This window comes from Myxocyprinus asiaticus, chromosome 35 (genome assembly GCF_019703515.2).
Source record: "Myxocyprinus asiaticus isolate MX2 ecotype Aquarium Trade chromosome 35, UBuf_Myxa_2, whole genome shotgun sequence".
NCBI classification, from domain to species: domain Eukaryota; kingdom Metazoa; phylum Chordata; class Actinopteri; order Cypriniformes; family Catostomidae; genus Myxocyprinus; species Myxocyprinus asiaticus.
In genome coordinates, this window is record NC_059378.1 from 25711950 (window position 1) to 25738212 (window position 26263).

At 37.5% G+C, this 26263-nt stretch overlaps 1 protein-coding gene across 8 annotated transcripts in view; it reads left to right on the forward strand.

The window, feature by feature from the left end:
• The window catches only part of LOC127425928 (band 4.1-like protein 1), a 187516-nt gene that overhangs the window by 100608 nt on the left and 60645 nt on the right, over positions 1–26263 (forward strand). For all 8 annotated transcript variants that reach the window (XM_051672250.1, XM_051672252.1, XM_051672256.1 and 5 more), the window contains exons 2-3: positions 18640–18749; positions 19578–19739. In XM_051672250.1, the coding sequence (XP_051528210.1) occupies positions 18660–18749; positions 19578–19739 (252 nt within the window). In that variant the 5' untranslated portion in view covers positions 18640–18659. The remainder of the gene's footprint in view (positions 1–18639; positions 18750–19577; positions 19740–26263) is intronic.

Genomic DNA, 26263 nt, shown 5'->3' on the forward strand with positions numbered 1-26263 from the left:
TGCTTCAGTTGGTCAGGTCTAGGATCAGCCATGTTGTGCGGCAATACAATGAAGTCAGCTGAATACCTAAATGTACTGAATGACCAGGTTATCCCATCAAATGATTTTATTCTTCCCTGATGGCACGGGCATATTCTAGAACAACAATGCCAAGATTCATCAGGCTCAAATTGTGAAAGAGTGGTTCAGAGAGCATGAGGAATAATTTTCACACATGAATTGGCCACCACAGAGTCCTGACCTTAACCCCATTGAAAGTCTTTGGGATGTGCTGGAGAAGACTTTACGGAGTGGTTCGACATCAACGTGATATAGTATTTATTTGTATGGATATAGTACTAATTTCTCTTGTAATACACAAAGAAATAGATATCCTGTGATAAGTAAACTTAAATAGATATGAAATAATTATAACAAATATAATTTATGGAAGTGCAAAAAAATAACCTATACACTTTTGGTACTTAAACCATCTTTTTTTTTTTTTTTTTTTGCAATTTTGGATGAGGTACAGGTGGTGGAATGAGGTCCCGGGTCTCTAAAGACCCACAGTATGCATTTAAGGGTTAATAAATGTTTGTAAAGTTTTTAAAGCATATAATTAACCAGTTATATGTCAGAGCTCAAAATTTGCCCAGCCAGCAGAACACAAAAGTGTTTAGCAGAACACAAAAGCTCTTTTCCATACAATGCAGAGTCTTCAGATTTTTTCCTTCTGTTTCATTGTAAAAATATCAGTATATGTGTTTGAAATTATATGCGGGAGTGAAAGTAATGACAGAATTTAAATTTTTGGGTGAGCTATTCCTTTAATTGATTGCTGATTAATCCTGAGAGTCCAGAATTCTGCCTCAGTTAGCTTGCACTGAACTGCATGGCTCAAGCAGTGTAAACCTGCAGTGAGTAACAGTTTCAGTCATTATAATGGGAGATTTTTAATATTGTCGTGTTGCTCGATTTTTGTGTACAATTTATAAAACAAATGTAACAGTGGTTTAGTTTTGTCATGCTACTAAGTGAGCCAATGTGAAGTTGATTTACAGATGTATAAAACAGTAATAAAATAATTCCACTCAACAGTTCTCAGCTTGTTTGGGTTATTTAGCTTTCATAAAGAATATGGCATGAAGTTTTGCATTTACAAGTACTTAATGTAACTTCGACTAATCAACATTAATGATAGTGATTACAATATCAAGGTAAATAATCCGCAATTATGTTTTTGTTTCATAATCGTGTAGCCCTAATTAACACGCCTAGTTCAGTCTACAAACAATGGAATTGAGTCGTATATGTCAAGAAATCTATTTTTAGCTGCCTGTCTGAAGGATTATTCCTTCATGTATGTCAGGAATAATTCATGTGTTCCATTGTAAGAGCAGTTTATATAGAGTAGGCTTCTGTGTCTTTATGCCCTCAAGTAAAACAGGTGAGGAATGTGTTAGCTGAAGTTTGTTTAGTATGTGTTGATTCTTGGGGGCTTAAAGCTTAGAAGATTGTGCCAGGTTGAGTCAGCAGCTGTAATGTAGTTGCTGCTGGCAATGATGAAGACGTGAAGATGAAGAACCCAAGTGCAGTTTATTTACAAACGTGATAACCTATAACCACAACTACAAACGTGAAACATAAAACATAAACATGAACTTGACTATGACTTGACTATAAACATGGCTTGACTATGCACATACACATTCAATACTTGACAAAGACACAATGGAAAACATGAGGCTTAAATACATGGATATGGGGGAACATAAACCAATGAACAAACAGAACTGATAACAAGCTAATTAAACAATCAACCAATGAAAAGACAAGACACATGAACATGGAAGGAAAACAGGAATCACATGACAAGGGATCACATGACATGAAACAGGAACTAAATTTTTCAAAATAAAAGACATGAATCAACAAAATACACATGACATAACCCCCCACTAAGGGGCGGCTCCCGACGCCCCAACACATAAACAAAACACGTAAAACATGACATAAATTCAAAGTGCTGTAGGGAGCTGGGGGGGGGGGTGGTGTGTCTTGAGGTGTGGGACGTGTGACCAGGGCAAAGTCCGTGGGGGGTGGAGCCATGAGAGGCTCGAGGGATGGAGCCATGGAAGGCGGAGCTGTGAGTGGCTCAAGGGGCTGAGCCATGGAACTTGGTGCCCGGAGAGTAGCCGAAGACTCGAAGGGCAAGGGTGGAGCCGATGGCAGGGAGGACCAAGGCGGTGCTGGAGGCTTGGAGGAGCAAGGCGGAGCTGGGGGATCGGAAGACTGAGGTGGAGCCGGTGGGACTGAGGACCAAGGTGAAGCCGTAGGGAAGGAGGTCCCCAGTGGAGCTGACAGTCGGAGGGACGAGGCGCAGCCAGAGGATCGGAGAGCCAAAGCGGAGCCAGGTGACTGACAGACCAAGGAGGAGCTAGAGGGACCAAGGACCCCGGCAAAGCCGACAGGCTGAAGGACCGCAGTGGATCTGAGGGAACGCAGAACTGAGGCAATGTCGAGGGACCGACAGGCCAAGGTGAAGTCCAGGGCTCGGAGGGTCCGGGCGGGGTCGGAGGGCCGAAAGTTCCCCTTGCCTGCTCAGGAGAACTAAGGGTGGGTATAAGGGTGGGAACCATCTCCAGGTCCAACTGCTCAGGTGTGACTGTGACGTGGCAAGGAGCAGGCTGTGGCGTTGCTGTGACGTGGCATGGAGCAGGCTGAGGTGTTGCTGTGATGTGGCATGGAGCAGGCTGAGGCGTTGCTGTGACGTGGCATGGAGCAGGCTGAGGCGTTGCTGTGATGTGGCATGGAGCAGGCTGAGGCGTTGCTGTGATGTGGCATGGTGCAAAAGATGGTGCTAGCTCAGCGACCATGACTAGGAACTCTGGTTTGGCGGCCATGACGTGGAACTCTGGCTTGGCGGCCATGACGTGGAACTCTGGCTCAGCGGCGGCCATGTCGTGGAACTCTGGCTCGGTGGCGGCCATGTCGTGGAACTCTGGCTCGGTATCCGCCTCCCCCATAGTGAACGTTGAACCAATGATCTGTAGGGCGAGGTCGATATATTGAGCCAGGCTGAGGGAACTGCGACCGCCAGGCATCAAGGAGGAGATCGGCTCACTTAGACCAAAGCAAAATATTTCTTTGAGGGCGACCTCATTAAAGTTCACCTGGCTGGCCAAAGCACAAAAGTCCTCTACGTACTCCTCCAGGGGACAATTCCCCTGATGTAGCCGTATGAGTCGAACTGCTGGGTTCATAGTTCGGTCAAGTATTCTGTAATAATGTTGCTGCTGGCAATGACAAAGACGATGACGTGAAGATGAAGAACCCAAGCATAGTTTATTTACAAACGTGATAACCTATAACCCTAACTACAAACATGAAACATAAAACATAAACATGAAATTGACTATGACTTGACTATAAACATGGCTTGACTATAAACATGACTTGACTGGACTGGACTGGACTGGACAATGCACATACCCATTCACATTCAATACTTGACAAAGACGCAATGGAAAACATGAGGCTTAAATACATGGACATGGGGGAACATAAACCAATGAACAAACAGAACTGATAACAAGCTAATTAAACAATCAACCAATGAAAAGACAAGACACATGAACTGGAGGGAAAACATGAAATCACATGACAAGGGAACAGGAACTAAACTTTTCTAAATAAAAGACATGAATCAACAAAATACATGACAGTAGCATCATAGTGTACATAAACTATGCCGGAGATACTGTATGAAGAAGAATGTTCTTGGTGTTGTTGCTGTCACCTATTCATCTTATAGTTTTTGGGTTCTGCTCTTGACAGTTGACATTTTTAATTATAGGTATTTTTCCTATACTGCAGTTTCCAGGAGCTCAACTGGTAGAGCATGGTGCTAGCAAAGCCAATATCATGGGTTTTGTTCCCAGTAAGCACACAGAGTGATAAAATATATTACTTGAATGCACTGTACAAGTTGCTTATGATAAGAGTAAATGTAATTATATACCATCTGCATGCCACAAACATGCTTCGAATTGTGCAAAACATGACATAAAAAAACATTATAGACATAATACAAATTGGCCCTATTTACTTTTTTATTTTTTTATTTGTCCCTAGCCTTGTTGTTAGTATTAATGTTTGCTAAGGCAAGCATCAAAATGACTTTTGTCTATAATTAGAATATGTGATTTGACATGATCACACTGGAAATCGGCGTGTTGCATCCGAAAGTTCATGAACCCTGAAATCAACCCCATTCAGCCGAATTACTGACAAGCACCATCCCCATCAGACATGTTTGCATCAATTCAAGTGCGAATACATTTCCCTCTAGCGCTAGGCTTCTGATCTTCTATCAATGGGTTCTAGTCCTGTGGGAACCAAGGAGTAATTGTATTCACATAAACAATGGTGAGCGTGATTTGGAGGTTGCATTCTTGGTCTAAAATTATTTTTTTACTCCACTGATGGTTTTAGTATTAGGGATGGGGTTTGGGTAAGGGGGTAGAGTTAATAAATTATGCATTTCTGTTTATTGTATTACATCATTTATGACTAAAAATACAACTTGCTTCTGGAGTCATTCTGTGGACATTTCCCACCAAACTGGAGTGTACACATGCCTGCTGCCTATATGTTCACTTCCTGCTTCGGCCACTGGGGGCAGTGATTCGAATTTCAGTAGGCACAGACCGATTTCAGCAGGAAAACCTACTGTTTTCAAATTCACAGAGCGAAAGCCATATCTAGACTTGGTGGTTTGGTGTACAGTTCATGTAAACTCTGGTGAACTGCTATTGATGATAAACAATTTGCATTTTTGCATCACACCAGCTAAAGTATATAATACATTTGCACTTGCTTTTCTCTAAACAGATTGCCTTTGGAAAGCAGCTAGCCAATTATCACATCTTTTGCAACAGAAATATCAGCAACAGAAAAACGCAAGTGCCTTTTGTGTGTGTAAAGTTTTGGTGGTAATTTCAAAGAGACAAATGCTTAATTTACACAGTCAAGTTTGTGTCATCTCTTTCTGAGCTTTTACCCAACTACACTAACTACGTATCCATCCAAGGATTTTTTGCGAAGAAAGTTTCAGCACATCAAAATAAAGCTGATGGAAATAAAATTTCACAAGTGTTGACATAATATATTTCCGTTTAACTCTAGCGCATAAACTCTATGTCGATACTTCAAGCGTCGCGAAAAACTGGTTTGGAAGCACTTTTTGTCTAGAAAATTGCCATTAAAGCAAAAATGTAGTGTCACATGACAGAATATACCCCAATCGTTAGCCTGTGTTAATCATGACAGCGGTATGCATCCTTGAAAGCCAATTTATTGTACGTGATTATGGATTGATCTTAATGGCATATAGATCCGATGCTGCAAACATGACACTTCTAGGAGTGCCAACACAAATATCTCGTGTCATGCACATTGACAAGTGCACAGAGAACAAGTTAATGGCCACCGTTTGCGATTAATTTAATCATGGTAGACATCCGTTTATTTAATAAAGTTGCTTTTACACACCATTCAAAATAATAGACAGCAGTCACAGAATTAGCCCACAATACAAAAAAACATATTTCTGTGCACAAAGATGTTTAAAATTAAAAATAAATGCACAATACTAGGAGAAAAACAACAGTGTGCTTTTTTGGAACACTAACATGGTCCAATTCTATAAAATTATTTAGTTTACTTTTGAAAAAATGCCGGCAAAATAAATATATTAAAATATATAACCAAACAAATAAAGCATTAAATTAAAAAAATACATTACCAAACAATTTTTTACAATATTTTTAGACCTATATATGCCTTTTCTTTACACAAACTTAAATTAGCTTTTTCTGTAGACAAAAAAAGTCAGCTGAATTACATTATCAGAATGTTCTACACTTTTTTCAAGACTATATACTATCAGAACTATTTGTGAGATCACTTTCAGAAAATGAGCTTTTGAACATTTAAAAACATTTAAATATTTTAAATCTAACTCTCTTTACCTCAGACCGCATTTGCTGAGCTTCTTCCTAAAATGTAAATTGCATTAGGACACTAAAATTAATTTGAGATGACAATCTAGTTCAGTTGGTTGTTAAAAGTTGCTGGACAAATATGCGGGACATGCAGTTGTGATGGCGATGCTTTAGATTAGATGATTGTTCAAATAGCCTATTGAATATCAGGAATGTATCATATGTAAACCCTGATATTACACCGCATCATTTTTTTCTTTATTGGCTGTGCACACAGCATATACACAATGGTCCTTATACTAAGACTGAAAGTTTCCCCACTACTTGGTGCAGGTTTCCAGCTTGAACAGGGCCATGGAGATTCGCTTTCAGGTCAGAACCGGTGGCAACCTGCGATAGGCGCAACATCAGGACCAATATTACAGTCCTATCAGAAGGGCAACAGTTCCCTTTTAATTGCAATTCCTCTTCTTCTGATTGCTTTTATTTGTGAAATTAAAATGACAGTAAGCTGGCTAATTTCAATTAATTGTCTCAATACTTTCCCCATTTTACCAAAACATCTGGGAGGCGAATTAGCGATAAACACACATTTCTGTATGGAAACGACTTAAGGGCAGATTTCTTTTGTGATAAACCAAAACGTATGCGACAAAGTGTTTTTTTAGGCATGACGTCATTGCGCGAAAAGTGGATGGAAACTAGGCTAGTGATGAACAGCTGCCACTAGTACTCAAGGTCATACCAAAGTCCCTTTCAAGGCAAGTCAGTCACTCTGTAGCCATCTTTGGAATACTCCCGGGCAGCTATTTTCTTTGGATACAAGAGTCATAAAAGTACAGCTCCTATCTACTTGAATGGGGAAATACCGAAATCTCCAAAACAGTTGGTCAAGCTTACAATCAAAGAACATATGTAAAATCAGCAGTAAAATCTGACAACAATGGAATCATAAATTATGCTTCTTTTGCTCAGATCATGCTAAAAAATGCTGTTTGTCAGGCTGGTCCAGCTAATGCGCATGTGTGTTCTCGAGTTGACTGACAGATGATGTCTGTATCTAAAGATGATTGGCTCTTTTACCTGTAAGGCGGAACTTCCTTTCTACATCTGCCATGTTGAGTGTTCCAATTTCTCCCATTCATTTTAATACAAGTTGTCCATCTTGGGCTAAATTGTCTTTGGTGGTACTCATGTTGATGAGGCAATCTTACTGTGGTTCAGACCAAAAGTACAATGTGAAAAGAGACCTGTGGGAGCAGAGGGAGGAGGGTGGAATGAAACTTGAGATTGACACCACAGGACCCTTTGGAAAAGTCCCCTTTAGACTCTGATCTTGCAACTCCTGCAGACTGTCATGATGTATGGCAGCATTGAGCTGTGCCTGGGTAACACAGGCAATTGTAAGTCTGTGAGTCAGTCATACTGGGTGAACTGCCACTGACTCTTAATGGAGGTGACATCTTGAGATCTCATGCTTTTGCCTTAGTCTACTTCTCATTCTGTCTCTCGCATTCTCTCCTTAGCTCCTTTCCTGGCACACATAGATTGATAAGCAGTTTTAGGAGAGGAGAGTAAGGAGAGTAGCTAATTAAAGTAGTGACTCCTTTAGTGACTCGCTAAAGGTAACAGTTCAGCCAATTCTGTCATTATTTACTCACCCTAATCTCACTCCAAACCACTATGACTTTCTTCTGTGGAACACAAAAGATGAATAAAAAAAAAAAAAGTCTCCACAGGGTTTATGTTGATGCATCAAACTTTATTGGTTCTTGCTACATGACCTTTGATCACACAAATTTAAAATTTTGGGTGAACTGTTCCTTTAAACCTAGCTTAAAATATCCTTTAAATTGTACCACATTAATGTATATACATACTTAGTTATGGCACTTAACATGATATATGACTCTGATAAAAATTAATAGCTTGAATGCACTGTAAGTCGCTTTGGACAAAGTGTCTGTCAAATGCATAAGTGCGTTTTGATACATCTCTTTGAAGCCCATGGTTAATCCAGAACCGGGTGTAATTTTGGACAGGGACTGTTGCGTATTTATCCTTGGAATTCTGTTCCAATGTTTGTCTAAAAGGAACCCTTTGCAGCCAATTTTATCATATCTCTTAATTTTCCTCCAAAATCCAATTTTCAAACAATACAGCAATCAACTGCAGAACAATAATGAGCACTCTTATCTGCATTCACATGATATTAGCATTGAAGGATCACCACCTACCGCCCTACCACACAGACTAGAGGCATTTAAACAGTCAGTGTGTCCACACTGCTGTGGTGTCGATTTGGACAAAGGGCATCATTTGGTCAGCAGGATGGATGAATAGAGAAGTGGGCAGCTGCTGCTGTGGTAAATGCTACCCCACTGCAGATGGCAGTGCCTTTGGCATACCATGTCCCTCAGGGGCTGAGATGAAAGAGGAGCTGGGATTGGACCGGAGAAGGTCGATGGCCCCTGCTGCCCATAGAGGAAAAGGGTTTGGTGCCTTTGCCCAGGTTTAGAAGTATTCTGTCTAGACAAACCAGTGTGAAGTCACACCGGTATTGGAAAACAGAGAAATGCAGTATGCAGGAATCATTTTGCTTTATTGGACAGCTTTTAAATGTGACTCTCTTCCAGTCTCTGCTGTAGTGTTGGACCCTCCTCTGATCCTTTTGTTTGTGTGTTCCTGATCTTTTTTCCCTTGTGCTTCTAAAATACTCTCCCTTTACTCCTCTCTCTTTTTGTCTAGAATGCTTTGTCAGACATTGCTTGGGAGATAAAAAAAAATAAGTAAAAATGGGCAAATCTGTTTACATGGCATTCTTGGTACCAAAACAGCCCCTGCTTCTCATACCCTTCCTGTTCTTCTTGCAATATTTGGAATGGAATACTACTGTAGTTTAGTTATCGATGTAGTTGCAATGATTTTTTTGTTGATAAAAAATTAAGTGGCATTTTCAATATTGCAGTTATTTGAATGAATTTTTTATTTGTCCAATAAGTTTAATAGTTTCACAATCTCTCCATGTCTCGCAACTCGTTAGTATAAGAGCATTAGGACAATACAGGTGCATCTCAATAAATTAGAATGTCGTGGAAAAGTTCATTTATTTCAGTAATTCAACTCAAATTGTGAAACTCGTGTATTAAATAAATTCAGTGCACACAGACTGAAGTAGTTTAAGTCTTTGGTTCTTTTAATTGTGACGATTTTGGCTCACATTTAACAAAAACCCACCAATTCACTATCTCAAAAAATTAGAATACATCATAAGACCAATAAAAAAAACATTTTTAGTGAATTGTTGGCCTTCTGGAAAGTATGTTCATTTACTGTATATGTACTCAATACTTGGTAGGGGCTCCTTTTGCAATAATTACTGCCTCAATTCGGCATGGCATGGAGGTGAACAGTTTGTGGCACTGCTGAGGTGGTATGGAAGCCCAGGTTTCTTTGCAGTGGCCTTCAGCTCATCTGCATTTTTTGGTCTCTTGTTTCTCATTTTCCTCTTGACAATACCCCATAGATTCTCTATGGGGTTCAGGTCTGGTGAGTTTGCTGGCCAGTCAAGCACACCAACACCATGGCCATTTAACCAACTTTTGGTGCTTTTGGCAGTGTGGGCAGGTGCCAAATCCTGCTGGAAAATGAAATCAGCATCTTTAAAAAGCTGGTCAGCAGAAGGAAGCATGAAGTGCTCCAAAATTTCTTGGTAAACGGGTGCAGTGACTTTGGTTTTCAAAAAACACAATGGACCAACACCAGCAGATGACATTGCACCCCAAATCATCACAGACTGTGGAAACTTAACACTGGACTTCAAGCAACTTGGGCTATGAGCTTCTCCACCCTTCCTCCAGACTCTAGGACCTTGGTTTCCAAATGAAATACAAAACTTGCTCTCATCTGAAAAGAGGACTTTGGAACACTGGGCAACAGTCCAGTTCTTCTTCTCCTTAGCCCAGGTAAGACGCCTCTGACGTTGTCTATGGTTCAGGAGTGGCTTAACAAGAGGAATACGACAACTGTAGCCAGATTCCTTGACACGTCTGTGTGTGGTGGCTCTTGATGCCTTGACCCCAGCCTCAGTCCATTCCTTGTGAAGTTCACCCAAATTCTTGAATCGATTTTGCTTGACAATCATAAGGCTGCGGTTCTCTCGGTTGGTTGTGCATCTTTTTCTTCTACACTTTTTCCTTCCACTCAACTTTCTGTTAACATGCTTGGATACAGCACTCTGTGGCAATGAATGTTTGTGGCTTACCCTCCTTGTGAAGGGTGTCAATGATTGTTCTCTGGACAACTGTCAGATCAGCAGTCTTCCCCATGATTGTGTAGCCTAGTGAACCAAACTGAGAGAGCATTTTGAAGGCTCAGGAAACCTTTGCAGGTGTTTTGAGTTGATTAGCTGATTGGCATGTCACCATAATCTAATTTTTTGAGATAGTGAATTGGTGGGTTTTTGATAAATGTGAGCCAAAATCATCACAATTATAAGAACCAAAGACTTAAACTACTTCAGTCTGTGTGCATTGAATTTATTTAATACACGAGTTTCACAATTTGAGTTGAATTACTGAAATAACTGAACTTTTCCACGACATTCTAATTTATTGAGATGCACCTGTATTTCAATAGCTTTTCCGATTGAAACGTCACTAGCAAAAGTGCTGTCAGAGTTGATCAATTCATAACTGATTCAATGAGCACGTTTAAGTGCACGTTCTTACACTGATTAGGCTTAATAAGCCGACAACGTGTGAGGTCATGTAAATGCATTAAACGGCTTTCCTTTATTGGTGAAAGGTCACAAAAGACTTAAAGAAATAGTTCACCCAAAAAAGAAAATTGAATCATGATTTACTTACCTTTAAGCCATCCCAGATATGTATGTCTTTCCTTCTTCAGCAGAACCGAAAGGAAGATTTTTATAAGCACATTTCAGCTTTGCATGTCCATTTAATGCAAGTGAATGGGTGCCAGCTGTTTAATGGCCCAAAAGTCATATTTAGGCAGTATAAAAGTAATCCACACAACTCCAGTCGATCAATTAATGTCTTCTGAAGCAAATCGATAGGTTTGTGTAAGAAACAAATCGATAATTAAAAAGTTTTTAACTTGAAATTGTTACTTCCGGCCAGCGCTGGGATGCTGTTTGAAATGACCTAACACTCGCATGACATTCGTTCCTCTGTTGTAAACAAAGCATGTGCTTCTGACTTCACACATGAATGCGCCATTGCACTTATGTAACGCAACAGCTACTCGATGCGTCGACTGCTAGCAGGAAGCTTTTTTTTTAAGTTTATAAAGTTTTAATTATCGTTTTATTTTTTACACAAACCTATTGATTTACTTCAGAAGACATTAATTGATCAACTGGAGATGTGTGGATTACTTCTACTAAACAATTCAGAAACTATTATTTTTTTCTAATATTAGTTTTACTGTTTTGAGTCTTTTTCACTCAAGTGTATAATGTGAAGTAGTTTTTGTACTGTTGTTGTCAGACTTTACATTTATGGAAAAAAAATATATATATTTTGGTTTGCATCCCTCAAATGCCAAATAAAAATATATGTTCTTAAAATAATAAATTAAAAAATAATGTATTATGAAAAATAATCACATGGTTATTTAATATATATATATATATATATATATATATATATATATATATATATATATATATATATATATATAACTTCCAAAAAAAGTATTTTTAGTCATACAGCCCATCCCTATGTGCAGTTAATTTCTTGTATTTCCACTCTCTTCCTCTCTCTCTTTACTTAAACACACACATCCATATGTTGATCTCAAGGCCATAGTTGTGTTGGAGTGTGCGGTTGTAGGCTGGTTTTCAGACCTTTAAGACTCTTTGAGCTGCTGTCCAGGGTTGAGTTTGTCGTGTAAACATTGTCCACTCTGCCAGTAGGTGACGATCCATGTTAATTTGGTAATGAATCTGAAGCCATTAAAGCAGATCAGACAGGAGATCCAGTAACAATCTGCAAAAGAGAGGGTAGAAATTGGCATTCTTGTGTTTTTGTTTGGCTTGACACACTTGCACGCCTGAATGATCAAAAATCTGTGAAGTCATGCAATGCAAGACCTGCAAATGAAAATACGGTTAAGGCACAGTGAAGCTAGCAGGATCTTAATTATGAGTAGGCTACATATTTAATCACTCTTCACTCTTGTTGTGCCAGATATGCGTAGGCATTCAGCAGAGGAAGAGTGTGAAACTCACATGTGGCCATGATTTTAGAATTATAACTTTATCAAGCCAAGATCATCCACTCTAAATTGTCCTCATCTCATGCCAAGTGTAAATATGGACTGGCATTTATTATGTGGAAGTGTTTTCACAGAGGTATCATTCCCACAGCTCTGTAATGAAATGATCATTATAAAACTGACATATATTGGTGTCTATGAGCCAAAATATTTGATTTCAGTGATTTCTCCTTTCCGCCTGGAAAATGATGCTGGATTCTGAAGATGTTTTGTTTGAGTAGTGCTAGATTTAGCTAGAACAGCACCACGCCAGCAATCAGCATGGAAATTCATGCTGGTCTTAGCTGGTCTTTTCAGCAGGTTAGTGTAGCCAGTTTTTTTAAATATTAGTCCAGTTTATTATAGCCACAAACCATCCACTTAGACAGAAAGAGACTTTCTGACTGATATGTAAAGCGACCTATCACATTTAAGTTTTTATGAGCCATTTAGGGGCATGTTTATCTTGTAGTTGATAAAGAAAGTGCTTGCCATTTTTGTGTGCTATATGCATCAGACTGTCAGTGAATGGCCTGTGGGCGGTCTGTGGGCGAGAGGTGCCTACAGTGGAACTGGCTAAAAATTTGCAAGGCTTCAGAGCTGAAGTAACAAAAAAATCAAGGATTACAGTGAAAATTGTTTTAGATCCATTACCTGATACAAACCTATGAAAAATATTCATATTTGCTGTAGTAGACCAACCACCACAGATTAAAATTAAATGCTTTTCAGTATAAACGAACGAACTAGATTGTTGTCGTCTGTCATCATTATTTGGCCTTATCCATTTACTGACTGTTTGATGCATATTTCACATAACCTGGAAAGCACTTGTGAAAATTACAATACATAACTTCTCAACAGAAAAATTAGTTAAGCTAAGCTAAAAGCTACGCTTCAGAGAAAGTAGCAAGTTACACAACAAGCTAAATGCCAAAAGTAGATTATTACATTTAAGCTACTTCATAATTCTTTTCAACCGCAGATGCATGGAGCATACCGTCATAGACAAGGCATCTGAAAGCCATGGTATAGTGTATTACAGTTTAGTGCAATACAGTATACAAGTATACAGTATGGTGCAATACATATGTGCATGTAAAAAAAACAACAACAAAAAAAACATGTAAATTCATATTTAGACATGCTACCTATACATACCTATGTGTTCAACATGTAAAATCAATATTTTTACATCATACCCATTTAAACATAATTCGCACATTCCTGTATAAAAACTCTGCATACATACATATCTTATCCTGTAATTCTGTGTCAGGCTGTATTTCTGAATGTACTGGAAGCTTTTGACAAGAGGACAAATTTCTTGTGTGTGTTAGCACATCTGGGCAGTAACAATTTGATTTCTGATGATCTCAGATGATAATACCATGGTACTTTGATATAAACTCAGCAAAGAGTCTAGGTCCTCTCAATTTCAACTGCTTTTATTTTCAGCAAACTTAACATGTGTAAATATTTGTATGAACATAAAAAGATTCAACAACTAAGACATAAACTGAACAAGTTTCACAGACATGTGACTAACAGAAATGGAATAATGTGTCCCTGAACAAAGGGGGGTCAAAAGTAACACTCAGTATCTGGTGTGGCCACCAGCTGCATTAAGTACTGCAGTGCATCTCCTCCTCATGGACTGCACCAGATTTGCCAGTTCTTGCTGTGAAATATTACCCCACTCTTCCACCAAGGCACTTGCAAGTTACCAGACATTTCTGGGTGGAATGGCCCTAGCCCTAGCCCTAGCCCTCACCCTCTGATCCAACAGGTCCCAGACGTGCTCAATGGGATTGAGATCCGGGCTCTTCACTGGCCATGGCAGAACACTGACATTCCTGTCTTGCAGGAAATCATGCACAAAATGAGCAGTATGGCTGATGGCATTGTAATGCTGGAGGGTCATGTCAGGATGAGCCTGCAGGAAGGGTACCACATGAGGGAGGAGGATGTCTTCCCTGTAACGCACAGTGTTGAGATTGCCTGCAATGACAACAAGCTCAGTCCGATGATGCTGACACACACCGCCCCAGACCATGATGGACCCTCCACCTCCAAATCGATCCCGCTTCAGAGTACAGGCCTCGGTGTAATGCTCATTCCTTCGACGATAAACGCAAGTCCGACCATTACGCCTGGTGAGACAAAACCGCGACTCGTCAGTGAAGGACACTTTTTGCCAGTCTTGTCTGGTCCAGCGAAGGTGGGTTTGTGCCCATAGGCGACGTTGTTGCCGGTGATGTTTGGTAAGGACCTGCCTTACATCAGGCCTACAAGCCCTCAGTCCAGCCTCTCTCAGACTATTGAGGACAGTCTGATCACTGTCCTTCCTGTCTCCCTGTAGCTCTGTCTTAGGCATCTCACAGTACGGACATTGCAATTTATTGCCCTGGCCACATCTGCAGTCCTCATGCCTCCATGCAGCATGCCTAAGGCACATTCACGCAGATGAGCAAGGACCCTGGGCATCTTTCTGTTGGTGTATTTCAGAGTCAGTAGAAAGGTCTCTTTAGTGTCCTAAGATTTTATAACTGTGACCTTAATTGCTGAACATCTGTAAGCTGTTAGTGTCTTAATGACCGTTCCACAGGTGCATGTTCATTTATTGTTTATGGTTCATTGAACAAGCATGGAAAACATTGTTTAAACCCTTTACAATAAAAATCTGTAAAGTTATTTGGATTTTTACACAATTATCTTTAAAATACAGTGTCCTGAAAAAGGGACATTTCTTTTTTAGCTGAGTTTACAGTTACCATACACATTCTGTGTTTGCATGGTGCTTCAGAGAACTTCAAATAATACCATGTTACTACCATGGTAATTTGATATTTTATTACCATATTCATATACCATTGTACTAACATGGTGCTCCGAGGTAATGGTACATGTCCTAAAATCATGGTAATGCCATGGTACTTTTTTATGTGTTTTTGTTTAGGCTAATAAGTGTTTTGATACTTTTTTCCCTGCAGAAGTCATTTACAAGCTACACACATGTTGAACTTTATAAAGACCTTCTTCATCACTGGCAAACAATAGGACGCATTTGCAGGTTTGGTTTCCATTGATTGTAGATCCACTGCAACCAGCGTTATCTTTATTTTCCATGTTTTAAGATATTCTGTGATCATGTTGGCAAGTGAGAACGTGCACCAAATGATTAAGCAGAGCATGCGTGAGCTTTCTGAGTTATTCAGATTGAATCGCAAACCGATTCAGACCGCTTTCCTATCACGTGTGACCAATTCATTGTAAAGAACCGACTCAAAAGAGCGATTCATTTGTGATCAGGCATCTTAAGTTCTGATTCAAAACTGGCTATAGTAAACACCAGGTACAAGGCATGATGTAGTGGTGTAGCTTTTGTCAACGCTACGCCGCTACCTAGTCAAAAATATTGCTTTGCTACTGAAAAGCTACTTGATTTAAAAACTAGTGTAGCTACCATCTCGCTACTCAGAAATGTAGTTAAGCTAATAGCTTTGCTTTTTGTAGTGAAGCTACTGCCAATCACTGGTGTACAGTACATTTTCTACCAATCATTTCAGAGGTAATTCATCAAATAATCATCAAATGAGAAGAGTTTATAACCTGGCATACTGTATATCCAGATGTGTGGTGTAGTCAAGCACACTTTTGGCATGTTAAAGAGATGATTCTGGTATCTGGATCACAGAAGTGGGGTGCTGCTGTACAGTCCGGACAGAGTGTGTCAGATCACGGTGGTTTGCTGCATTCTCTGCCATATAGCGCTAAGAATCGGCCCAGAAGATCAGAATTGAATGTGCAAATTGCATTCAGCATCGATTTTGTGGGCATGTGTGCGCCATTGCCTGATCAGCATAATTACTTTAGTGAATCGGGTGCTAAACCAGCACAGACAGCGCATGTAAATAACTGCCGCTTTTACTGACTGCAGTTAATCCTTATTAAACACCCTCCCCCCCCGCCTGAATGGTTTTGAGGAAGAAATAATATCTGAAATTAGCAACGTTTGTTAGGTTAGTGTCATCAAATTTTTGAAAAATACCCAGCACTTTGTTTGAGGCACTAAAGCCTGAAGTATACTTTGGACACATATTTAATCATCAGCAGAGTGCTCGAGCACTAAATGCGCAACAGTCAGATTTTTCCAACCGCGCATCTTTGAACGCACAAAATGTGCATGCACCTGGTGTTATTTTCACTAATTTGTGGGTCCATTAGGTGGCAATTCACCTCACATTTAAGCCATTGCTGTCAAGAAGAAGTGCTAGAAGAATTTCTAATCACCGCTACCATCAGAAGATGTATGTGGAAACAACAACAGTGGATGTGCACATCAAGAGCACATGTGTAAAGAGGTCAGGAGATACCTGCATTTCTATAACTCGAGTCTGAGGAATATAAAGACATCTTTATGTGTCTAATCACCTGAGGAGAAATTGTCCAGTATCTCACAGATGTCGTAGCGCGCATGCGCCAACTGCCTGTGAATGCATGCACAGTCAAATGAAGTATACTATATGCTGACTGTACGCAGATGCTCAGTGCTCTCATCAAAACCGAAGTACAGTATACTTTGGGCTTTAGTTGCAAGTAAACTAGATACCCACAAACAAAATTATATATTTTGCTTTGTTTTGTAAGTGTCTGTGAAATAATCTGCATTTATTACTTTGATATACAAAAACTGATCCCAAACTGCACACATATTCTACTGTTTTTTCTGTGTTTTCTAAACAAGCGGTTACAGTATGTACATTATTTTAATGTTTTGTTTTGTTTTTCGTTGTTGTCTATGATTGTGGTATGATGGATTTTAGATTTACCTGCCCCTAAACAGCATGTAAAAACAAAATGACCTGTGGTTGGTCACTTTACTTGTCTCTCAAATGTCTCTTCCTATATAAGTGGCGGTAAAATAAGCTGAATAAGCGGTAAAATGGACCAGACATTATGCCATTAAAGTCTGACTATGCAAGGCTATATTATACTAGAAGAGGGCACTTTAAGTACACTATCTGTAAAGCTGGTTTATGCTGAGGTAGGTTAAGTGGTCATGTTTCTTCTTTCTCTTTCACATGGTTTGTGGCACATTAAGTTTATGTGTTTTGTTTGGAGAGGGCAGTGAGAGGGATGTGATTGGATTAGGTCAAGGCGTTCAATGAAAGTGACTGACGTCCCCCCAGAAGGGCTTGAACTGAAGATGTCTGTGGAGGCCTTCAGCCATGACTATATAAGTCTGATTTGGCATAATTGGAGAAGGTTTCTCCATGCCAGCCACTGTGTTCTTTAAAGAGGCTGCTTGCAATGCAGTGTATGAAAGGTATGACATTTACCTTAATCTGGATGCTACATTAATTTGTATTTGAATGCGAATTACGTAGGACCCATTTTACCTTTCTTACTGCATCTATAGTAATAAAGTAGGGCAGAATTTGACATGTATCCTCAGAATATTGAGTAGTCTTCTCAAAAAATTAAAACTAATATTATAAAATGGATCATTTCGACTCTAAAATCTGATTGGTTGTGCCACTTTCAAAGCCATTGTAGAGTAGCTGACATTGCTCGACTAAACTTTGCTTTGCAACCCTTAAAGGTGCACTGAGTATTTTTTTCCTTCATTTAAAAAATTGTACTCCTGAAGAAATTGATAGCAATTTTGAAACTTGTTTATAAACGTGATGACTCGCATGAGATGAAGATTCTAGTCATATCAGTAACCTTATAAAAGCTGTTTTATCGTACATGGAGAGGGTGCTCTCATGGAAACTGCCATGTTATGATCACAAGACCAACCGGATATTACTCGCTTAATCTCAGTAACCGCCCTGTTATTGGACACTTTCACTCATGGATTAATTTGTGAATTTCTACAATGGCATCGGGAACTCAGAACTGTTGGGTTTGAATGATGCTGCATCCAGGCTACTAGGTGTCAGTGAAGGTCCAAGACGACATACATAAAGTGCACCTTTAAATGCAAGTTTTCTAGTTGTCCCACACAAATATATTTACTGTAGCTTAAACGGTATAGCAAAGTCTTTACTGTTTGACACATTTTTTACTGTTGCATGGTAAATACAGTATCTTCATTCCACTCAATCCTACAAAGAAGTGATCTGGTACTGCAAGGCAGTTGAGTTGTATTAGTCATAGTTTCAGAATTTGGAGATAAGTACCAGTCGGGATGTTCACTACAGGAGCACTTTAAACTCCTGTTAAGAGCATTCATTTTTACTTGTCTTTTGGCTCCACCAAAGAATATAACATTCACTTTGATAACTATTTTATTTTTATTGAAACTGTATAATAAACAACTTTCTGTTTTTTTTTTTTTTTTTTTATTTGTTTTTTGCTTTTTCAGTAAGATAAATAGAGGTTACTATGAGGACTGATGTGGAGGTGCCACTCCAACAGAAGGGGGCCGCAGTCAGCATGCCAGAGTCAGCCTCAGATGGCAAAATGAACAAACAGGTGGGAAACAGATTCTCTTGTTTCATATGGTCAGCTATCCAGCTATTGTTTTTTGGGGTCAGTGACGTAATGCTCATGTTTTATCTGGATGTATTCATTTATTGAAAAATACATAAAAAATGCAATGCAAACAGACAAGTTGAATACACTCTTCCATTTTTTCAGTTTCCAAATTAAAATGGATTTTTATATATACACACATATATATGTCAAAGATGTCTACTTGGTGTAACTGTCCAGAGATGTCCCATTAAAAGGCAGATTTAAATATATATTTATATACTGTATATATATATATATATATATATATATATATATATATATATATATATATATATATATATATATATTATGTGGCATAGACTTTTATTATTATTATTATTATTATTTTTTAAATCACTGTTAATCTGGAAATCAAAAGTGACTGTGGTAGAATCCAACATGCAGAAAGTGATTTTATTGTCATGGAACAAAATATAAAACAGGAAATTACTGGTTTTGTGTCAAGAGCATTCTGTTGTCAGATAATTTGTCAGTTTTATGACATGGCAAGATTAGATCAGTTTTTCAAATATGAAGTGAAGCAACAACAACAACAAAAAATATATGATATTTGTATAAAATATTTTTTACCATGAAAAAGATGTTTACAATGAAATTTATGCAAGAAGTAAAACTATGTCATTACTTTCTACTTGATGGCTTCACCACTTTTTTGAGTCATTCAATCAAAATGTGTGTTGTGTTATAAAAACTTTGATAGCATTTCTAATATTTTCTATTAATAATGAATAATGTTATTAAGCATCTTCCTATAACTGATGACAGGAAAACAAGTCTCAAGATGACCACAAAGATGCAGAAGACACTTCAGAAAGAACGACACCTGGCAAGAGCCCTAAATCTCCTCAGAGAGCCTCCAAACGCTCTAAAACTGTTCCCTTTAAAGTCACTCTTCTGGACAGCTCTGATTATGAAGATAACATTGAAGTAAGAGAAGAAATCTTTCACTCATGACCACGTGACAATGCTGCATGTGAAACACTAAGTAGGGATGCACTGATACCATTTTTTCTCTCCCGATCTGATTCTGATACCTGAATTCTCAGTATCGACCAATACCGATCCCCATCCGATACCAGTGTTGTTGTTTTTCTTAATCAGTTTAGAATATAACCACACATTATTTAATTATAAAATAGAGAGAGACTGAGAGAAAAAAAACAAAACTATTACATAAAAAGTGTGTAGGCTATTAAGATTTTTTTTTTTAAATTTTTTTTTTAACTAGTCTACTGGATAATGTAAAGTATATCTAGTGAAAGTCTTTAGTTGAAAAGAAGCCAGTTCTCTTTATGCATTTTTTCAACTGGTATCTAGACTTAAATAGATTCAGACCTTTTTTATTCACTTCAGTTGTAATAGAATATCAGTCCACGTTTCAATTACACAGTTATTTTTTTGGAAACCAGTCAACTTAAATATTATTGAAATTAAATATAAAATAATAATAATAATAATAATAATAATAATAATAATAATAATGAAGTAATAGTTGTTATTATTAATGTTATTATTGTTACTAATAACATAAACAATAATAATAATAATAATAAATATTATAATTGTATTATAAATAAAATATTATATTCACTATATCTTTAATGGCTTCTCATAGGAATCGATTTCATTTCACTGGGCAGATCACATTCATATCTGCAGGTATTCATTTGTAAAATGTACATGTACATTTTTACATGTTTGGATAGGCACAGAAATGTATAAATATCAGTGTATCGATAGCATATAATAACACAATATAAATCATTTTACATATGTACACCCTTAGAGATGTAAAAATCTTTACTAATTGTCTGAAAACTAATCAGAATAGAAACTGCCAGAACCTTTATGAGGGTACTGCTGCAGATGACTAAGTACAATACTATGACATAATAGGATAGCAGGACTTTCATTAATCAGTCAATGATAATGATGGTTAAAGCCACTTATTTTCTTTTTGATCTAAAGCCAAGTACTTTTAAGGCCAATATCGCCAATATCAATATCCTGTACCTCTATTAAATAACCATTTTGTTATGGTTTATAATGATAAAATAGCCATTTACCATTACTTTTAAAAGCCATCATCATTAACAATAAATAAAAAGCAAATTATGAGATATTATGAGATATCAGTATTGGAAGTCTTGATATTTCAAGATTGATCCGCCCAACAATAGTAAATGATATATAAACTTTGTCCCTTTTCAAAGACAAATGCATTTAGAAATTAAAAGCAGATAGGACTTATAAAAATAAAGTCATATGCATTCTTTATACAGCTGAATTTAATTATCATCAAAGCTTAAGTATGAAATAAAAGGTAAAACACCATTGAAATTAGGGTGTAATGTTAACGAGTTTCACTCATTTACAGATTTGTGTGTGTATGTGTAAACCATTACATGTAAAATTAAGTGTGTTAAATAAATATGATGGTGTTAAACATATTTACTTAATATAAATCTACTACAATAAAATCAATCTGTGATTTCCATTAATTCTGTGAATCTCAATGGATTCTCTAAAGGGTTTATGTTTTAGATGCTGTCAGTACCTAAGAATACTAATGAGATTACGCTGCATGTGTCCTCTTCAAAGTGACAGGACATTTTAATGTGTGGTCACCATCAAGTATATGTTTGGAAGATAACTGTTACGGAAATGAAGCTAATATTTTGAACGCTGAATATGGAGAGTCTTCTTCTCTCAGGAGTAGCCATTATAGCTCTATAGTGCCTTGAGCTTTTATGCCACTCAGAAAACAGCGATTGTTGCCCACTCTTTCATTCTCTTTCATTTTAGATATAACATCATCAGTGCCCTGCCACTGCCAATGGGGAAATGTCTTTGATTTTCTTATGTAACACCAGTGAATAGGTGAAAAAACATGGTAAATATAATTCTACTGGTAATCAGTGTTAGGTAAGCTACTTTGAAACTGTAGCTTCCCTAGTTAAAAAAGTAGTTCAACTACAGTCAAGCTTAATTTGGAGAAGTAGTTAGCTATACCAGAAGGGACAGAAAAGTTGTGAGGCAGGATGTTAGTCACAATTCACTCTCATTACTTCTTCAATACAATGAAGGTAAATAGTGACTGAGGCTATCACTCTGCCTAACATGTCCTTTTGGGTTTCATGGAAGAAAGAATGTCATACAGGTTCAAAAATAAGCCTATAACTATCAGATGACACTGAAAGAACTTGCTACTTTTAATTAGTACACTGATGCTATTAAAGCTGCCTAATCTTAGGTTAGCTTAGCCTAGTTAATGCTTAGAAATATTAAACAGAGACCCCTGCTAAGGTCACAGTGGCACATTTCTCCCCTGTCCAGACAAATATCCTGCCGTAAAGTGTGGCAGAGATTTGAAAATCTATTTTTACTGCATATTGCAAGCCATGTTCAATCAAGGGGAAAATAGAAAAGCAGGACGGGTTATTGTGAAAGACGGTTAATGTTTGTGTGTTTGTGAAAATGTATGTAGGAGTGGTTGTGTGGGTCTTAACCCCTTAATAGCTCATTTACTTCACAGTCTATGTGCCAGTTTGCCACACGTTAGAAATATTGTTGTTAAATAGACATTAAATGTGGAAAAAGCTCTATTTCTGCATCTTCCATATGTGTTTATGGATTACAACTAGATGTAGGCTACATATTAAATACTGTAGTAGCAATATAATTGTGATTATTTTGCTAGTGATATAAAGCATTGTGAATATTGCAATGATATTGATGCAGTTTAAGTATCCTGAAATGCACAAGAACTCTTTTTGCTTGTGTACTGAAATCAATTAGGTGGTCTACATTATGCCAAGGCGATATAATGGATATTCACAATACATAAGCAAGGATTTTTCTAGCGATATAAAATTAGGCAACACTGTGAATATTGCAATGATTTTAAGGGGCTTTGTATTGGGATATCAATAATACATAGGTAGCATCATTAGATTAGTTTCATGATTCTTTGTCTCGTGACTCACTAGTATGAAAGCGTTAAAGTGATAGTTCACCCAAAAGTAAAAATTCTCTCATCATTTACTCACCCTCATGCCATCCCAGAAGTGTATGACTTTATTTCTTCTACTGAACACAAACAAAGAGTTTTATAAGAATATCTCAGCTCTGTAGGTCCTCACAATCCAAGTAAATGGTGACCAGACCTTTAAAGGTCCAAAAAGGACATAAAGGCAGCATAAAAGTCAATATTTAAGTCCTTTTTTACTATCAATATCCACTTTTACTTTCACATTATGGTGTGGAAGTGACTTTCACTTACACATGCAGCCACCTAGTTTTTGGGGCTGGTCAAAGGTGGAGATTTCTGGTAAAAAAGGAATTACATATTGACCTGTTTCTCACCCAGATCTATCTTATCACTTAAGAAGATATGGATTTAACCACTGGAGTCAAACTGATTACTTTTTGGACCTTCAAAGGTCTGGTCACCATTAACTTGCATTGTGAGGACCAACAGAGCTGAGATATTCTTGTCCAGCAAAAGAAAGAAAATCTGGGATGTCATGAGGGTGAGTACATGAGAGGTTTCATTTTTGGGTGAAATATCTCTTTAAAACAGAGATGTTTTAAAAGCATTTCTGATTTATAATTTAGTATCAAAAATCCCGTTATAGATGGTCATACATTTCCGTAAATCAGTTTGTTTCAGTTAATTGTTTCAAAACTCTGATTCATCGATTTGTTTGAATAATTTCTCAGAAATGCAAAATGTCACTGTTTATTACTTTGTATTGTCATAATTCTACATATGAATAATATTTTATAAAAATAAAAATAAGAAGAAAAAAAACAGTGTGGATAGCATGCACTGACTATTTTTTACTAAATTTTTATTGTATTTCTTTCGTGAAAAATTTTGAATGTTTTTGGCTACAGTGGCTGTTTGGTGAAAATTATGGTTTCTCTGACTAAAAAAATAATAATTTTAAGGCATTTTAGAGCATATACATAAATAATGATTCTCGTATTATATTACTGTCAACCAAGCCTACAGTTTGGATGGGCCATGACCTTTTTTGCTCTTAATAATAGGGGTAGATGTAAACCATGCCCTCTCTACATTGGCAACTCTGTTGATAATAACAGCTTTTTGAATAGAGAGGTAGAGCTTTGTGTCAGCTTTTGCCTGAGATGAATACAATGGTTAATTAGCTCTTTTGTTGACATGGGCTGTGAATGGGTCCAAATGGGAGGAAAAACCTCCTTTAAAGTTTTTTTTTTCCTTTTGCCTAAGCAAAGTTGTAATTAACGACATGAGTAAACACAGCAGTAATGTTCAATGAGATTTTAATGTTTTCGCATTCCAAAGCACACAACTGTATGAGGTTGTGCTTTCCAGCAGGAATTGGCTCCCTTTCAATTCATGAATTACAATTTAAGTTGAATTAGTCACACCCCACAGGTCATATTGAATTGGAATGACAGGAAGAGGAATTTAGTGAATTGCAAATGACAATGACAAAACAAATAAATACATGATTCATTTTTGACTAATTCTACATATTTATTCTCTAAGAATAAAACACTTTCCTCAACTGATTAGGCATATTTCTCTAAACTCTTAAGTTCAGTACTGTAAAAACAATTAACACAGTCATCAAAACGACTTTTCAGTTTGCTATACAGCAACACAAAATGCCTATATATATATAGAGAGAGAGAGAGAGAGAGAGAGAGAGAGAGAGAGAGAGAGAGAGAGAGAGAGAGAGAGAGAGAGAGAGAGAGAGAGAGAGAGAGAGAGAGAGAGAGAGAGAGAGAGAGAGAGAGGCAGTGTAGTGGACCAAAGCACTGAACTGGTACGCAGGAGGTTGTTGGTTCAATCCCCACAGCCACCACCATTGTGTCCTTGAGCACTTAACTCCAGGTTGCTCCAGGGGGATTGTCCCTGTAATCAGGGCACTGTAAGTTGCTTTGGATAAAAGCATCTGCCAAATGCATAAATGTAAATATATATATATATATATATATATATATATATATAGTCAGATTCCCCATATGTATGATAAAGTGTATATGGATAATTCATACTGTAGGATAAAATATATTATTAAAAACTACACTTACAGCAGTTATATGCATATCTTTGTTTTTTTTTTTCCATTTTAATTCTACTTCCATAAATTCAAATTCAATTCTGAATCCAGTTTGATACCTCAATTCATATTCAGTTCAAATTCAGGAAATTATTTTAAATTTCAATAGCACTCACAATTTAATTTTGAATGGCACATAACTCTGCTGTAAGCAATGTTTTAGGCTGTTTGATCTCTTCAGAATTGTAAAAATTTTATGAAACTCTGAAGTATCTGAAGCTAGTAACCTTTCAGCTTTGTGCTTGAATGTAATACAAAATCAGTGTGCTCCAGTGTGGCCCATTATAATACACGGAACATCTGCATTTCCAACAAAACTCTCATCTCCTCACTCCTAATAAGGCAAAAGGAGGAGAACTTCTCCAAACAATGCCACCAAATCACAGGCGTCCAAGAGGCAGCACCCCTAATCTGTTGCTGTGGCAACCGCAGCCTTGCCGTTGCTAGGGAAACAGTTGCTGGGAAAGAAGTGGCAGTAACATCAGCAGCAGCTGTGGCCGTTAGAGACACAGTGGAGTGACAGTCCATGGTATGTGACTGCTCTTTCCCGCTGGGTTCTGCATTCAGAGGCAGCTTTGATTAAAGCTGCAGTACAAGCTCAGTCATTATATAAGGAGGACCATATTTATTTCTCAAAGATGATGATATAAGATCGTTTTTTTATTTTTTTTATTTGTACATCTTATTTTGGAAAAATAACCCATTGGTTTGAACAGACATTATAGTGAAAACCATAGAAAAACATTTTCACCAACACATATTGTAAATAATACAATTATAACATTTAAAACACATGCCACAAATTGCCCCAATATAAAAAAACTTACCCAGATGTGACATTCCCATGTCTTAAGAACAGTTCAAACTTTCAGGTAAAATGTATCTTTATTATACAGTTGACCCTTGCCTGAATGTATGCTAGTGTTAACCAACAAGTAAACAACAAAAATATAATGATATTATTTTTTCACAATAACACTTATTCATAAAATAGATAGCTCTGACTATGAAATCTGAATTGTTAAGCTACTTCAAAGCCATTGTTAAATGTTGGTAAAATCACACCTTTGACCGCATATTCTATATTAATGTACCAAGTTGCTAAATTGCCTGGCAACCGCCAACAGACTACAGTTATACTAATACTTGGTGGTAGAATTGTTTATTCTTCTTAGTATTCTTATTATTAATAATAAATCAAACTGTTGTTTGGTGTTCTTTATCATACTGCAGTTGACACCATTTTAAAGCCTCTTTAGTCCATGCTTACAACTAAATTCTGACATAATCTACAGTGCAGTCTATTAGATACTTGAGGATGCCATAATTGATTTT